Raw genomic sequence first — 15,542 nt, 5'->3', positions numbered from 1 at the left:
GTAGTTGTTTTAACAGTGTAGAGTCGCATCATCATTATTGTTATTATTTGCAAATTATGGGCACACAATTGGGTTTTAATCTTTGTCTAAGTTTAGCTTTTTTTGTGTTAAACTTACTTGTACGTATAATTATTGTAGTATTTTAATTATGGACCGTTCATATTTTAAGCTATTATTGTGCTACATAATTAAGTTTAGTTTACTCGCAAAGGGAAAAAAATTTTAAGAGCTCGATTGGGACTTAGTTCGATTGATATGAATATTGTTGTAAATGTAAGAAGATGTGAGTTTGAGTGCATTGAAACATATATCTTCCTATTTATGGATAGTTTTAGATATTGTATCGAAAATAACAGATATAATCAGAACCTATAATAAAATTATTAAAAAAGGTTTAAGGGTAGATGATGTGGATTATAGATAAACACAATAAATTGTTGTGTGAAGTGGCTTTGATTCTTTGTTGACGCGGATGAATTATCTAGCTGAGGACAGCAAAATTGGGTAGTGAAGGTCTATTTAGATGGGATACGGCCCGACATGAAGGTCTACGGTTTAGTAGGCTCAAACTCTTCAGCCCACGTTTAGTTCTCTCATTGGTTTAAGATCCTCCATTCTATAACTTAAAATTGGTGCTTAGTTCAAAACTCGGGATTTGACCTGTCGGTTAAGAGTGTTCATTTTTGTGCTCATGTTGTGGGATTGAATTGTAGGAATTATCTGTTAGTGGTATGTGCGGTAATGATTTGTTGTAAAAGGAAAATGCTTAATTCATTATGAACTATAAGCATAGTGTAGAAGCCCAATTTTGGCCCAAATAAATTAAACCCTAAGCCCACTAAAGACCTTAACATACAAAAAAAAAAGAAATAAACCCTAGCCCCCTAGCCCCTATCCCCAAGTGGCGCCCTAGCCACTGTCAGAGCCTAGCCACCGCCTCTGCTGCCACCTCCACGTCACATCCACCGCCCTCCACTTGCACCTGCAGAGTAGATGAAGAAAAGACAGTAAATAATATAAAAATCATGTAAATGGCTATAAAAAGCCAAGCAAAAACCGTTGTAACGGTTGGCAAGTTTTCTCTTTGCAAACACAAAACATTTGGCCACTTATCATCAATAAAAAAAAATAGATTTAAACACAAAAAAGATAGATCCAAAGAAAGAACATAGCAAGTTAATAAAAAAAAATTCATCGTGCAAAGGTTTCTATTTCTCTTATTATTTTTCTCTTTATTTCCTCCATTCGAATACATATACATACATTCCCTTTTTAAAAAAAAAACAGCATATGTATATATATATTAGAATAAAAAAAAAAGAAAAAAATTTTACCTACACGGTGGCCGGCGACGACGGCGACGGCAGCCCTCCTGGCCGGAGTTGGACCTGGTCCAGAGAGAATTTCCCCCCCTCACTTTTTTTTTCAAATGCTACAAATGATTTTTTTAAAAAAAATTTTGGCCTTTTATAGCCCCCCAAAATGACGTCGTTTTGGGGGCTGCCTTTTAACCCCAAAACGGCGTCGTTTTGAGCTAACCCGCGTGTTGACCCGACCCGCTCCAAGGATCCGCGTGTTTTTATTTAAGGGTCTAATTTCGCAAATGGCCCTTCTGCCTTTTTATGTTTCCGCAATCGAGTTTTTTAATATTTCTTAATTTGGCCCCGAAACGTGTTGCGTTTTGTGATCTAGTCCTATACCATGCGCTGCGTTTTAGAATGAGGGAATATTTCGCTTTTGGTCCCCCCAGGTTACGCGCATATCGCTTTTTAGTCCTTTTCTCTTTGTTTTTTTTAAATTTCCCCAAAACTTTCTTTTTGTTCCGAATTTAGTCCTTTTTTAGATTTAAGTTGATTTTTTTATATTACCTTTGCTATTTCATTTTATTTTAAATATTATTATTCTTATAACTTTATTTATTAAATTTCTTATTATTACTATTATTTTTATTTTTATTACCATTATTATTATCATACTTGTACTTATATTTATTTTATTCCAATGCCATTATTATTATCACCTCTATTGTTATTATTATTAATATTAGTGTATGTTTCATTATATATGTATGAATATATATTTTTATATATAGTATTATTTTAATCATTTTATTTTAATATTATTATTATATTATATTTACTCTTTGCATTTCAATATTATTATTATTACTATTATTATTATATATTAGTGTATATTTTTTATGTACATATATATATATATTTATATATAGTATTGTTTTTTATTACTTTAATTTAATATTTTTATTATATTTGCTTTTTGTATTTCTATATTATTATTATTATTATTATTGTTATTGTTATTATATAGTAGTGTGTATTTTTATTATATACGTATATAAATATATATTTATATATAATATTTTTTTATTTACTTTACTTTAATATTATTATTATTATTATCATCATTTTTGTAATTATTATTACCATTGTATTATGACTATTATTATATTTTCATTTTCTTATTACTCATCTATTATGTTTCTTATCTATTTATATTTTCATTATTATACTATATCTATTATTTATTAGTATATTACTATTACTATTATTAGTATTAGCGTTTTTTTAATCAATACTTATATGTATGTATTATATTTTTTTAATACTATATTTTTAATACCATACATGTTGTGTATATTCTTAATACTATACTGTGTATATATTTTTTTAATAACTACATTATGTATGTATTTTTAAACGCTATATTATGTACATATTTTTAATATTATGTATATACTTTTTTATTCCTATATATTTTAATACATATTTGTATATATTTATATATCGTTATTATTAGTTATTTTTTATATTATTACTGTTTTCAATAAATATTATATATATTTTTAATCTAGTATTATATGTTTCACATATATATGTTCCCTACTATTTCATATTTACATTATTACTATTATTATAATGTTTAATACCATATGTATTATTATCGTTTTATACTATTATTATTTATATTATTATTATTATTATTACCGTTTTCGTTATCATTGTCAATTTTATATTGTCATGTTTTATTTATTTATTTATTTATTTATTTATTTATTTACTTATGTATTCGATCATTTCATTTTCTTCATGCTTTTGTTTATATTTACATATTACTAGCCTTGCTATTATTTCATCTTTTATAATTGCTCATATTATTGTTTTTAACACCGCCGCACCTATTACTATGTTATTATACGTATTAATACCATAATTTGCTTTTATGTTTTACTATAAATCACATTATATTTTTTTACTCAATACATTAAGATAATTCTTTCATGAAAGTAATATTCCGTATTTAGTAATTCGAGACAATCGTGCCCTAACTTACTGGGTTTTGATTTTTCTCATTTAACCTAAATAACGAAATATTCTTTTAAATCACAATATGAGTTTTAAAAAAAATGCTTATTCTCGGAAATACGAGGTGTTGTGTCCTAACTTACCGGGTATGACATTTTGTTATCTCGAGATAAGATTTTTGTAAATAAAGGCAATATTCGGTAGTTCGAGAGATCGTGCCCTAACTTACTGGGTTTCGATTTTCCTCGTTTACCCTAAATAATCAAATATGCTTTTAAAAGGAGTTAAAATACACAAATTTTACATAAAAGGCAAACTCACTCTCAAAAGCTCGAGATGTCGTGTCCTAACTTACTGGACGTGACATTTTATCACTTCGAGACGAGAATGTTTTTAATATTCGAGTTTTTTTTACAAAGAGAGGGATCGTATTTCAAAGTATTTTAAGTTTTCAATTTTTGACACTAAGACGCTAATTAATCAACTAGGTACTAATTTTGGGCGTATCGAGGGCCTTCCTCGTGCGTAACCGACTCCCGAACCTGTTTTCTTGATTTACGTGGACCAAAATCGTTGTTTAAATAAATCAAACCATTTATTAAAAACAACCACTTTTACAAGGTGACCCGATCACACCTCATCAAAAAAGATTGGTGGCGACTCCCATTTTTCGTTATTGTTTCCAAAACTTAAGTCGATTCCCGTTTTCAAAAAAAATGGTTTCGACACATAGCAATACCCATTTTCCATTTTAATCCGTTTAAAGATTGAGTGATTTATTTAAATTCGAAGGCTTATTTATATTTGGATTGGATATTAATTTGTTTAAAAGTCAAATTTAAGAATCCTAATTTGTAGCTCTGGGAGTTCAAGAGTCTATTTTGTAAATATCATCGAAAATAAATCCTTGGTTTGAAAGTTTTTTTCTTCTTTGATAAATGGGGGAAGGGAATGAAGTTATTTAATATCGAATCCAAGCTCTCATGCCTATAATATAATTAAAGGAATAAATCAATTAATTAAAAAAATCAATTAATTTACAGATTAATTTATTCAAATTCATATTTAAATTCTCAGTTTGGTACCTAAAATATGCCTCTGTTATATATTTTTAGTCCCTTTTTAAACTGACGTTAAAGCAAATTATTATAGACAATCACAAAGCACCACTAGTCAACAATTAATCAAAGTGAAAAGTGTTTTAATATTATAATATTCTTTTTAATTTAAATTTAATATTTTTATTTTAAATAAACTTAATTATCAGGCGACATTTTTTTCATTAGCTAAAGCATGCCATATGGTGCTTTTTTATTGGTCAAAGTTGTCCAACAATTTTTCTTTACAATCGTTAGAAAATAGACAAAAAAAAATTGATGCTTTAGTTATTAAATTTAAGAAAAAAATTTAAGTACAAAAGTGAAAAATGAATGAAAAATAGAATATAGGAAAATCCATTAAAATGTATATTTTTATGTATAACACAGGAATTATTATTATAGTAGATTTTGTTGTATATTGAAATAATTACATACGTAGAAATATTGTAATTTGCAAAGTAAATACCACTAAAACACAAAACTTACATTCTCAAGGACATCATAATTAAAAACTATTGAGCCCAATGGGCCTAACTATCCATTGTTACCAATTGGACTAACACCAAGAGACCCATATTTTTATTTTAGGCCACAAGAGAAAAGAATACAAATTGCAAAAGCACTAAAGACAAGTTGGACAATGGATTAACCCATTTTCATTACATTTCCCACAAATTTCCCTCTTATAGTAAACAACTTTTGATTTAAAAAATAGTAAACAAAGTCTAAGGGTCCTTCCTTTGGTTGAGCGTTTACTTCTAGTGTGGCAATGTGTTCAGTTTTCTTTTTGTCTTATGCTATAGTATCACCACAATATTTAATTTTACTGTCACTATTGTTTTTACTATCCTCGAGTAAACACATTGCCGATCTAAAAAGACCCTAAACCTATCATTCAATTATTTTTAACCGAACCGACTGGTGGTTATGTTGTAATTCTTAGTTTCAAGAGCCAAGAGGTGTAGGTTAACATCATTTTCCAATGAAAAATTCGACATCCACTTTAGTGAGTGTGGTCTGATTTGAAAGGAATTCAGATACACCCAACCAAAAAACTAATCAACTGTATTTTTCCTAGTTGGGACATGTCAATTTATGAGCTTCATATAATGCTTCCATTCCCAATATAATGAGGTTGTTGAAGCCTATTTAGTAGTTGTTTTAACAGTGTAAAGTCGCATCATCATTATTGTTATTATTTGCAAATTATGGGCACACAATTGGGTTTTAATCTTTGTTTAAGTTTAGCTTTTTTTGTGTTAAACTTACTTGTACGTATAATTATTGTAGTATTTTAATTATGGACCGTTCATATTTTAAGCTATTATTGTGCTACATAATTAAGTTTAGTTTAGTCGCAAAGGGAAAAAAAAATTTAAGAGTTCAATTGAGACTTAGTTCAATTGATATGAATATTGTTGTAAATGTAAGAAGATGTGAGTTTGAGTGTATTGAAACATATATCTTCCTATTTATGGATAGTTTTAGATATTGTATCGAGAATAACAGATATAATCAGAACCTATAATGAAATTATTAAAAAAGGTTTTAAGGGTAGATGATGTGGATTATAGATAAACACAATAAATTGTTGTGTGAAGTGGCTTTGATTCTTTGCTGACGCGGATGAATTATCTAGCTGAGGACAGCAAAATTGGATAGTGAAGGTCTATTTAGATGGAATACGGCCCGACATGAAGGTCTACGGTTTAGTAGGCTCAAACTCTTCAACCCACGTTTAGTTCTCTTATTGGTTTAAGATCCTCCATTCTATAACTTAAAATTGGTGCTTAATTCAAAACTTGGGATTTGATCTATTGGTTAAGAGTGTTCACTTTTATGCTCATGTTGTGGGATTGAATTGTAGAAATTATCTGTTAATGGTGTGTGCGATAATGATTTGCTGTAAAAGGAAAATGCTTAATTCATTATGAACTATAAGCATAGCAATACCCATTTTCCATTTTGATCCGTTTAAAGATTGAGTGATTTATTTAAATTCGAAGGCTTATTTATATTTGGATTGGATATTAATTTGTTTAAAAGTCAAATTCGAGAATCCTAATTTGTAGCTCTGGGAGTTCAAGAGTCTATTTTGTAAATATCATCGAAAATAAATCCTTGGTTTGAAAGTTTTTTTCTTCTTTGATAAATGGGGGAAGGGAATGAAGTTACTTATGATCGAATCCAAGCTCTCATGCCTACAGTATAAATAAAGGGATAAATCAACATTTAGTCCCTGAATTTTTTTAAGAAAAGAATTATAATTTTTCATGTGATAATGTGGCACAACATCAAAGTGTCACATCTTTACATGGACAAAAATTGGGAACACTTGCCAAGTTCCAAGACTAATGTGAGAAAATTTATCAACTTCCAATACTATGTTGACCCAAAAAAAAGTTAAGGATTAAAGAAAAATTGTTAAGTTCATGGACTAAATATTATTTTATCCTTATAATAAAATAACTTTTTATTATTATATAAAATTAAGTGTTCTCCTCTGTTTTAAGGTCAGAGTGATATTCAAGTAAAGCTCTCTAGCAATGATAATTCCAAAATTTAAACTTAACCCAAATGTTTGGAGGCAGAATTATGAGCAATATTTTTTTCAACAAAATTCTTGTACCATCCGCAACTTAAAAGAAGTTGAAGTAGCTAATCCTACACATGAACTTGCTAAGAGCATGAGATGAGAGTCAAATTAGGGTTTCTTAATTTGATATTGATAAGCAGTAGGAGTCCAAAAGCAACAATCAAAAGTACATCTCTGTGTTTGAATCTTAGCAATTGGCGACACAATGAAATTTCTTGGAAAGAGATGAGATCATGCATACCATCATCAAGCAAGCAGCCCACAGTTTATTAGTTTATTAATATGATTAAAAATATGGTTTTGCCAGAATGTGTTCGCTGTGATACATGAACTCTTCTCACACTATACAACCTTTTCCCTACAAAAAGAATAAAATAATTTCGTACAAAATCAATTTCTCAAAGTACAATACATTAATTTTACCAATAAAAAACTACAATATATATATTTTTAGATTAATCAAAATAGACAATTGAGTCTTAATTTAATTAGTATCAATATTATTATCAGTATAGGAGGACGTGAGTTCGAGTGCGCTAAAGTTCATTATCCTTCTATTTAAAGATTGGGGAGGGACTATGGGTAGTTTTAAGTATTGTATAAAAAAATAAATTTATTCGATGGCTAAATAATTTCTATATAAATTATAATATAAAAGCATATAATTACAAAAAGATAAATATAAATATAAGATATAATTATAAATATATAAATAAAGTAACAATAAATTGAACAATTATAATTAAGCATATGATTAATTCATCTCACAGTTATTGTTGCGATTGAATCCAAATACATATTTCATCAATAGTTTTAATCACATCATTACAGTAACTAATCTCACAACCATTATCGTTTTTAACCTCATTAAAGCTAATTTCACCGTCCATTAAAACTATAACGATGGTTTAGAATTTTAATCACTTAAAAAGCAATGAAATTATAATTTAATAAATAATAAAATTATGTTTTAACCTCTCAAAAATTTATAATTAAATTTTCACTCCTAAATTTTTTTAGATTTAGCCCAGAATGTTTATGTTGTGAATTTCCAAACTATATTCTTTTTAAGACATTCTAAGCAACTCCACAACCTTTACCAAGTGAAATACATAAAAGACCCAATATAACCAACAATCTAAAATACCCAATTCCTTCAAATACTAGCACGAGATGATTAGATAACAGAGAAGCGATTGTATGGAACTGTCATTTCACGTTATTCTTATCTCTTTTCAATAAGAAAATGATAGATGAGATTTTTTCTCCTGATTTTCAACTTTTTCTTCTTGACAAAATTCAAATCTAATTAAAAATGCTAAAAATCAGAAATAAAAATCTGATTTGTCATCCTCCTATTAAAAATGATAAGAATGGAATTACAATTTCATACCATTCTTTCTCTCTAGATAACAGATAATTAACAATGGTTTGTAGAGAGTAAAATGACAGAGCCAACAAAAGAGGATAAAGGCACAACCCTGTGGAACCAAGAATACACAACCCAACCAATCTTATACTAATCCCTCCATACCCTCAATGAAGTACGACTCCAAAGATAGCTAAGGTCTCAAGCATCACTAATATGACTACAATCATCTTTCCTTCGTCTTATAAACTCAAAAATGGTTATCACCCACCTTCCTGGTTAACAAATTTGATTTTGATAAGTAGCAAGTCTATAAACATAAACCATATAATTGAATCTTGGCAATGGTGGACAGAGATGAGATGATGAACAGCAGTCAGGGCCATCATCAACCAAACCCACAGCTTATTTATTTATCAATTTGATTAAAATAAGGTTTTTGCCAGATTGTTTTTGCTGTAATATGTGAAGTTTTTCTCTTTTATTTTTCTTTAAAAATTTATTTTTAAACACTAAACAACGTTACAACAAGAAGAATCAAATGATTTCGTATAAAAAAAAGGAAAAAAAAAACAAACAACAACTTCTCACATCACAATACATTGCATTTATATATATTATCTGTTTGGTAAGGAGAAATAAACAATGAACTGATAGAAGCCAAGATCAATCAAGATCAAAATATATATCTTTTTGTTGGAACTGGATTTGCTATGATCAGTCAAAAAATGATCAAAGAAAACTGATCACAGCTGATGTATATATATGGGAAAAAGAAGAAGAAGAAGACTGAAAACCCATAAAAAAACACCACCATTAATGAACCATGGTGGTAGTGTTGCTGTGATGATGAAGCAACTTTGAGAAGAACCCACAATTCCTTTTCATTCCACTGAACAGTAACAAGGGAAACGAATTACCCTTTCCTTCTCTAACCAAATGGTAGCTATGCATAGGAGAAGAAGAAGCAGAAGTTGAAGCTGAAGAATAATAAGATGACAACGAAGAAGATGAAGATGATGATGATGATGATGAACAAATGGAAGAGTCAACTGTAACGGGGATACGACATCGTGGGACGGAATATTCAAACGATAGCTGAGAGAGTTTTTGTTGTAAACAAAGTGAACAAACGCCTGGTGATTGCTTGTGTTTTGGGTGTTTTTTGCATCCTTCAATAGCCTTGGATCGTCTTCCACCCTTTGATCTTCTGAAGGTTGCCATTAGATTTTGGCTTCTCATGTTTTTCTCTTTCTGTTTGCTTGGCTGCTGCGATATACTTATGGATGTGTTTGGGGTTTGAAAATGCTATATATATATATAACACAAAGGAAAGCAAAGAGTAGGTGTGTGGGTTTCCAAGAGGGTTCATGGGAGGTTTCATTGGTGTTCTCTTTTGGCTTTTTGACTGCATATCTATGTGTAATGTGTGTCTGTCTTACGTCTAAATGTGTTGGAAATGGAATTTTCCTCTTAGATTTCTCACTTGATTAAATTTAAAATTAAAGGATAAAATTCTTTCCATATCAATTTTTAGGTTAAAATATATTATAGTTTTCATACTCTTCATGTTAAAATATGTTCCAAGTCCTTATATTTATTGTATATTTAAAATTTAGTCCCCTTACTTTTATTTAAAAGAATTTAGTCTTTTTACTTTTCGAATATAAAAATACAAAGTTCAATTATTAATACTATTGAAATTCTTCTGTCAAATTCAGGTTTATTATAATATTATTATTTTTATTACATAACTACCAAATGAATAACTTTTCTTATTTCAAAATGTTATACTAGTAGATTTAATAGAAGAACTTTAACAGTGCTAACAATCGGACTTGAATTATAAAATTCAAAAAGTTGAGAGACTAAATTCCTAGAAATATAATTAGAAGGATTAAATTTTAAATATACAAATAGTATAAGGACTTGAAACAAAATTTACCCGTTTAAAAATAAACTTTTTTTTGGGGGCTGGGGGGGAGGTGGAAAAAAGAAAGGGTGTGATAGAGAAGAGGTAAGATGGGGGTCCACTTGATTGTAGAGTCGGTGTTTAAGATGGTTTGGGTCGGGTGATTAAAATATTTTGAGTGCAAGCAATGCTTTTGACTTTGAGCCCAATTTTCATATTTTTTTATTATTTATCATTTTTAATGTTTTTATATTATACATATCTATTTTACTATTTATGTTAGAAATTCGTAGTTATCCTTTCAGATAATATTTTCTCTAAAATTTAAACTTATATTCTCTCTTTAAAAATATGATATATCTTACTATTATATCCAATGACTTATTAATATCATCTTATATTATCTTTTCGGATTTGAAACCTTGAAAATTTACTTTTTTTTTCACCTAAGACTCCATGCCCAACATCCCACCGCAATACAACATCAATTTTTATTTAATAATTTTTTTATCCCTAATTTATTACCATTTTTTAAAACTTTTATGTATCAATTGTTTTTGGTGACAGATTAATTTTGTTTTTTTTGCTATTTTATTTAAAACTTAAAAGGATTAAATTTATTATAGTTTTAACTTTTTAATGAATAGAAGAAATGTATTGATAATAGTTAAAATGAATGCGAAAATTGATACTTGATAGATTGATCATCAAGAATTGAACTCTAATTCGAGGGTTTAACATTTTACAAATAGATCACATAGTGATTGGTAAAAAGTATTATAGAACTCTTTATATTAAGTTTGATTATATTTTGTTTTCTTTATTTAAAAAATGGGTTGATTAATTATTTTATGTTAGATCAAAGAGTAAATCTTTCTTTTAAAATATTCATCTATTCTATTCTTAAAAATTGGTGTGATTGATGCCATATGTTCCTCATTCTAACATATATGAACCGATAATTGTAGAAATGAATAGAATCTTTAACAAAATGATTAATGATCTAAAATATAATAACTAATTTGTCAATTTTTTGAGTAGAAAGAACAAAACACAATCTATTAAAAATGGGTCAATTAGATATTGTACATTAGATAAAAAAATAAATCTGTCTTTCTATTAAAATGTTCATCTATTTCTATTATTAAAAACTGATGTGACTGATGCCATATGTACCTCATTCTAACATACATGGACTAATTTTTAATCATAGAAATGAATAGACTTTTTAACAAAAGGATTAATTTAATATTTGATCTAAAGTATAATAACTAATTTATCTATTTTTTGAGTAAAAAAAGCAAAACACAATTCTAACTCTTAATATAAAGGCTTTAATAGCACGTTTACCCCTAATGAATTTATATATATATTAAAATTTCATACACCCACAAGTGGGGTGACAAACTAGAAATAGAAGATGAAAAAAGACTTGGTATGAAGTGAGTAATTTTATAAGTGAAATAACTATAATTTTTAAAAATGATTAATAAAATATTTAAAATGTTATATTAAATATCACATATATCTTTATTTTATATGCACTTCTAAAATCAACATAAAATAATTATTGTGACCATAGATATTGTTTGTATTATGTTAAAATTTAAATTTACGTCAAGATTTATTTAGAGTAATAATTAAAGTTTTCATCCGGCACGCACTTAAATGATAAAATTTCAAACTTTATCATCTCTTTCCGGTCCTTAATATTGTAATGATTAAAAAAAATAGATTTGATAACTAGTGATATGAATGAAGGAATTGTTATCGAGGCAATCTTTGGTCGAGTGGTGTGGACGAGGGGACAAAGCTTTTATTAGGACGCGGAAAGAGCCTTGTGGGAAAATGCCAAATGGGACTTCAAAGCAACAGAGTAGGGATTTGATTCTTTCCATCCATTAAAGGATACATCTGTATCGTTGTAATAAAGCCTTTACACACTCATCCCTGTCCATATTTCTTTCCCCTGTTGTTAGGGACGATGTTCCCTTTGGTCCATAGTCATGAATTTCAATATTAAAATTTAGTTTATGTACCAATTGAGTCGGCACGACTATTATTACAACTAGGAGTATGTGGACTTAAGTTTGCTTATGCACGGTTTTTCCTAAATAAGAAAAAAAAAGACGGTATAACAAAAAAATTCAATCCTAACCCAAACGATAATCACTAAATTTGTCTATTTCCTAAATCTTATGTAGCAAACATATTATTATATGTGTAATATCTTATCAATTTAATATTTCTGCATAATACTCACAAAAATGCTATGTCACTGTAGCTAATGGATTTAACAACAACTACTCAAAATATAAAAACTCTAAACATGGATTAAATCAACAACTTATGCATGGTACTCAACTAATACCTAAATGTTTTTAATTGTTATTGTTTAGGTGAAGTCTGAAATTTCAAAATTCAAGAAATACAAGAACTAAAAATAACCAAATTAGAATAAAGAGACTAAATCCACAACTTCCGCATAATACAAAGATTGATAGCATCATTTGACCTTTAATTTAATATATGTCAAATGTCTTTTGTGCAACACCCAACACAACTAGTAAGATTTTGTCATTTCAAAATGACCTCTAGAACCTGAAAAATCTACGTATGTCAACAGTGTTCTAAGAAAACCGTATATGTACTTGGTATATGGAAGAACACACTTTGAACCAAATGGGATTAATGCTTAAAAATTTCATGCTAATGACTACAATTGAAGTCATTGGATAGGCAGCATAAACTAGAGAATTTGATGTAAGGACATCTTGCAACAAATTCTGAACAAACATAGTTGATGATCAAGAAACAGAATTTCAAAGCAATTTAAATTTTCGATGCCGATGAGTTCAATGTTCAAGACATAGTATATTCTTATTGCTTAGTGCTTATATGTCCTGATTTACCTATTGCTGGGTATCAGCTAAATCAGGTAGAGGTGTTGTACATTTTAAGCAATCAGATCTCTGACATTACAGGCAATTGTTAATAGTTTAGAATGTAGGACAAAAATAAAGAACTCGCAAGACCTTGACCTAAGGCAGTGCACCCCAAAAGACTATGTTCTAGTTTAACATGGCTGCGGTTAGATGATGAAAGACATGATCAAACAACTATACTCACTCCATCTGCTGATTATTTAGCTGATTCAGCAGCCTCTGCGGTTTTGACTTCAGTTGGGCACTGGGATACATATGGTTTGAGCTGCAAGAACAAAAAGGATAACTCAGATCAGAAGCAATAAACGCAAGCACTTTCTGGATGAAGCTGTAGATCACAAAGTACAAACTTGAACTGTTTATGAATCAAAATAGGGGCATTGAGCCAGTGGCGTGATGAATGCTATTCTCCTTCTGAGGGATAATAAGTCGAGTGAGGAAATCAGAAAAAATATGCCAACTCTCAGCTATAATAATCAGGCCACCAATCCCCAAAACTGCAATTCTTTGATAGATCTATACAGGGGGTTTGGTTTGGCAATTCAAAACTACATTATATCCTTTTAAAGTGAACCCTAACTTACGGTTCAAGAATCAACAGAACCATTATAGTACAAAGGAAAAAGAGAAATGGGATTCGGTTGGATAAAGAGCATAAGTTATCATAGGCAGAATGCCCTAATTCAGTTTGGAACGGACAACAGATTCAGTTCTCCTACAAGCATCATGTACAAACCCACTTAAAATCAAATTTCTAGCATCATGATACCTTAAAATCCTTGAAACTGTCCAGTGAAGTTTTGGCAAGGGGAGACTAGACACAAGCAGAGTTTTGAACCTCCTTTAGAATTATTAATCCATACATTGAAAAATTGGTATAAAAAATGCAAGCGAGGAATAAAATTACCTTGAAGTCAGTCAAATCAGGAACCACATAGTTTGGCAACTTCTCCTGCATCACAACATATCCACCTGCAGTGGATGCTTCAGTTATACTCCCAGCAAAAAGCAGATGCATACACAGTTCAATCAAAATTAAAATCGTTGGATCGTAGTTCAAACTCCGAGAAGTTAATATGAACTTGTTTTTGTAATTTTTTGTCACATAGTTCTAATAATGATTATAACCTAGCATGCACACAAGATGCCGGATTTTTTAACTTGAACCATAACCACAAAGGCAAATACTTGAGTTTCTTCAAATATTCAAAATTAGAATCAGCCTTCTCATTGGAGTATTAAGAGGATTTTACCTACATTTATACTATACATAAGCTCTGCATCACCAATCAAACTGAACCTTATCTTTACTATAACAAGGTTATATTCACAAATCACAACCTTAAGATTATCCATAATAGCTTAAAACTTAATACAAAAGCAAAGTTGTTGAGATATTAGAGTATAGCATGCTGCATTCAGCTCGAGACATTGTGATATAGTTAGCGAGGAAATTCTATAAGGTGATTCAATGCAAGAATTACCAACGACGGCAAGTGAATTTAAATAATCGAGAAAACGAAAACAAAGGATTTTCAAAGTCTATTACACTTGTAAAAAAGCAAAAAACCAATGGACCGAGCAAACAACTCCTTATCTTTTACTGTAACAGGGTTATACTCACGCCCATAAGATTATCCATAATAGCCTAATAACTTTAACACAAACGCATAGTTGTTTAGCTATTAAAGTATAGTAGGCTGCATTCAGTCAGACACGGGAAAATTCTATCCAGTGATTCATTCAAAGCATTATCAACCAAATCTAAAAGCAAACGAATCAAAGATCACAATTATAAATCCACATTGCTAATAAAGATTCTTCTGCTTGTCAACCCTAAAAATAATCACAAATTAAAGAAGAGAATGGAACCTTTGCGAGTGTGGAAACCAGTAGACTTGCAATTTTTCCCCTTGTAATAATCTCTTGGTGCTCGTTTAGACGAGAGAATATCGAGCGATGAGGTACGCTTCCTTCGAAACGTCCTTCCTATCCCTAATATCAATCCCAGTGGCATTTTTTCCTCGTTTTAACTAAATTTTAAACCCTAAAAAGATCAGAATTAAGCCATTATTATTAGATAATTAAAGAAAAAAAACTAAGGCAACCATTATAGAGACAAGTAGAAGCAAACTTACAGGTTGGAGGGTTTAGCAGAACGAAGGAGCAGAACGAAGTGGTGAAGCCTTAGGGGTTTTCTTGAATATTTTCTTTTACGGTTCATAATCATAAGAAACGATGGCGTTTAAGTTGGCCCAGATAGTTTCGGCCTGATCTTTTTGGGCTTTGAGAAAGTT

General features: G+C 29.5%; 2 protein-coding genes and 1 long non-coding RNA gene across 3 annotated transcripts; all 3 read right to left on the bottom strand.

Moving 5' to 3' along the window:
• Positions 1-745: 745 nt before the first annotated feature.
• Positions 746-1,430, bottom strand: LOC121230342 (uncharacterized). Its single transcript, XR_005928276.1, has 2 exons — positions 1,335-1,430; positions 746-982 (listed from the first exon to the last, which is right to left on the bottom strand). It is a non-coding gene; the product is annotated as an uncharacterized lncRNA (long non-coding RNA).
• Positions 1,431-8,975: 7,545 nt separating this feature from the next.
• On the bottom strand, positions 8,976-9,838 carry LOC121230341 (uncharacterized). The gene has a single exon (XM_041114932.1). The coding sequence runs from the start codon at positions 9,628-9,630 to the stop codon at positions 9,205-9,207; it is 426 nt and encodes a 141-aa protein (XP_040970866.1). The 5' UTR covers positions 9,631-9,838; the 3' UTR covers positions 8,976-9,204.
• A 3,282-nt stretch (positions 9,839-13,120) lies between these two features.
• On the bottom strand, positions 13,121-15,542 carry LOC121230340 (39S ribosomal protein L41-A, mitochondrial). The gene is made up of 4 exons (XM_041114931.1): positions 15,384-15,542; positions 15,118-15,292; positions 14,153-14,217; positions 13,121-13,510 (listed from the first exon to the last, which is right to left on the bottom strand). Exons 2-4 carry the CDS (start codon positions 15,260-15,262, stop codon positions 13,442-13,444), a joined length of 279 nt encoding a protein of 92 aa, XP_040970865.1. The 5' UTR covers positions 15,263-15,292; positions 15,384-15,542; the 3' UTR covers positions 13,121-13,441.

The sequence above is a fragment of the Gossypium hirsutum genome, chromosome A06 (genome assembly GCF_007990345.1).
Source record: "Gossypium hirsutum isolate 1008001.06 chromosome A06, Gossypium_hirsutum_v2.1, whole genome shotgun sequence".
In the NCBI taxonomy this organism is placed as follows: domain Eukaryota; kingdom Viridiplantae; phylum Streptophyta; class Magnoliopsida; order Malvales; family Malvaceae; genus Gossypium; species Gossypium hirsutum.
The sequence above is the reverse complement of the archived record's forward strand: the minus strand, read 5'-3'. Positions and strand labels throughout refer to the sequence as shown.

Excerpts from the sequence above, each read along its gene's own strand:
- LOC121230341 (XM_041114932.1), bottom strand. The coding sequence starts at position 9,630 with ATGAGAAGCCAAAATCTAATGGCAACCTTCAGAAGATCAAAGGGTGGA.
- LOC121230340 (XM_041114931.1), bottom strand. The coding sequence starts at position 15,262 with ATGCCACTGGGATTGATATTAGGGATAGGAAGGACGTTTCGAAGGAAG. Across the intron at positions 14,218-15,117 it reads TGGTTTCCACACTCGCAAAG|GTGGATATGTTGTGATGCAG; the intron begins GTTCCATTCTCT and ends CATCCACTGCAG. Across the intron at positions 13,511-14,152 it reads CTGATTTGACTGACTTCAAG|CTCAAACCATATGTATCCCA; the intron begins GTAATTTTATTC and ends TTGTTCTTGCAG.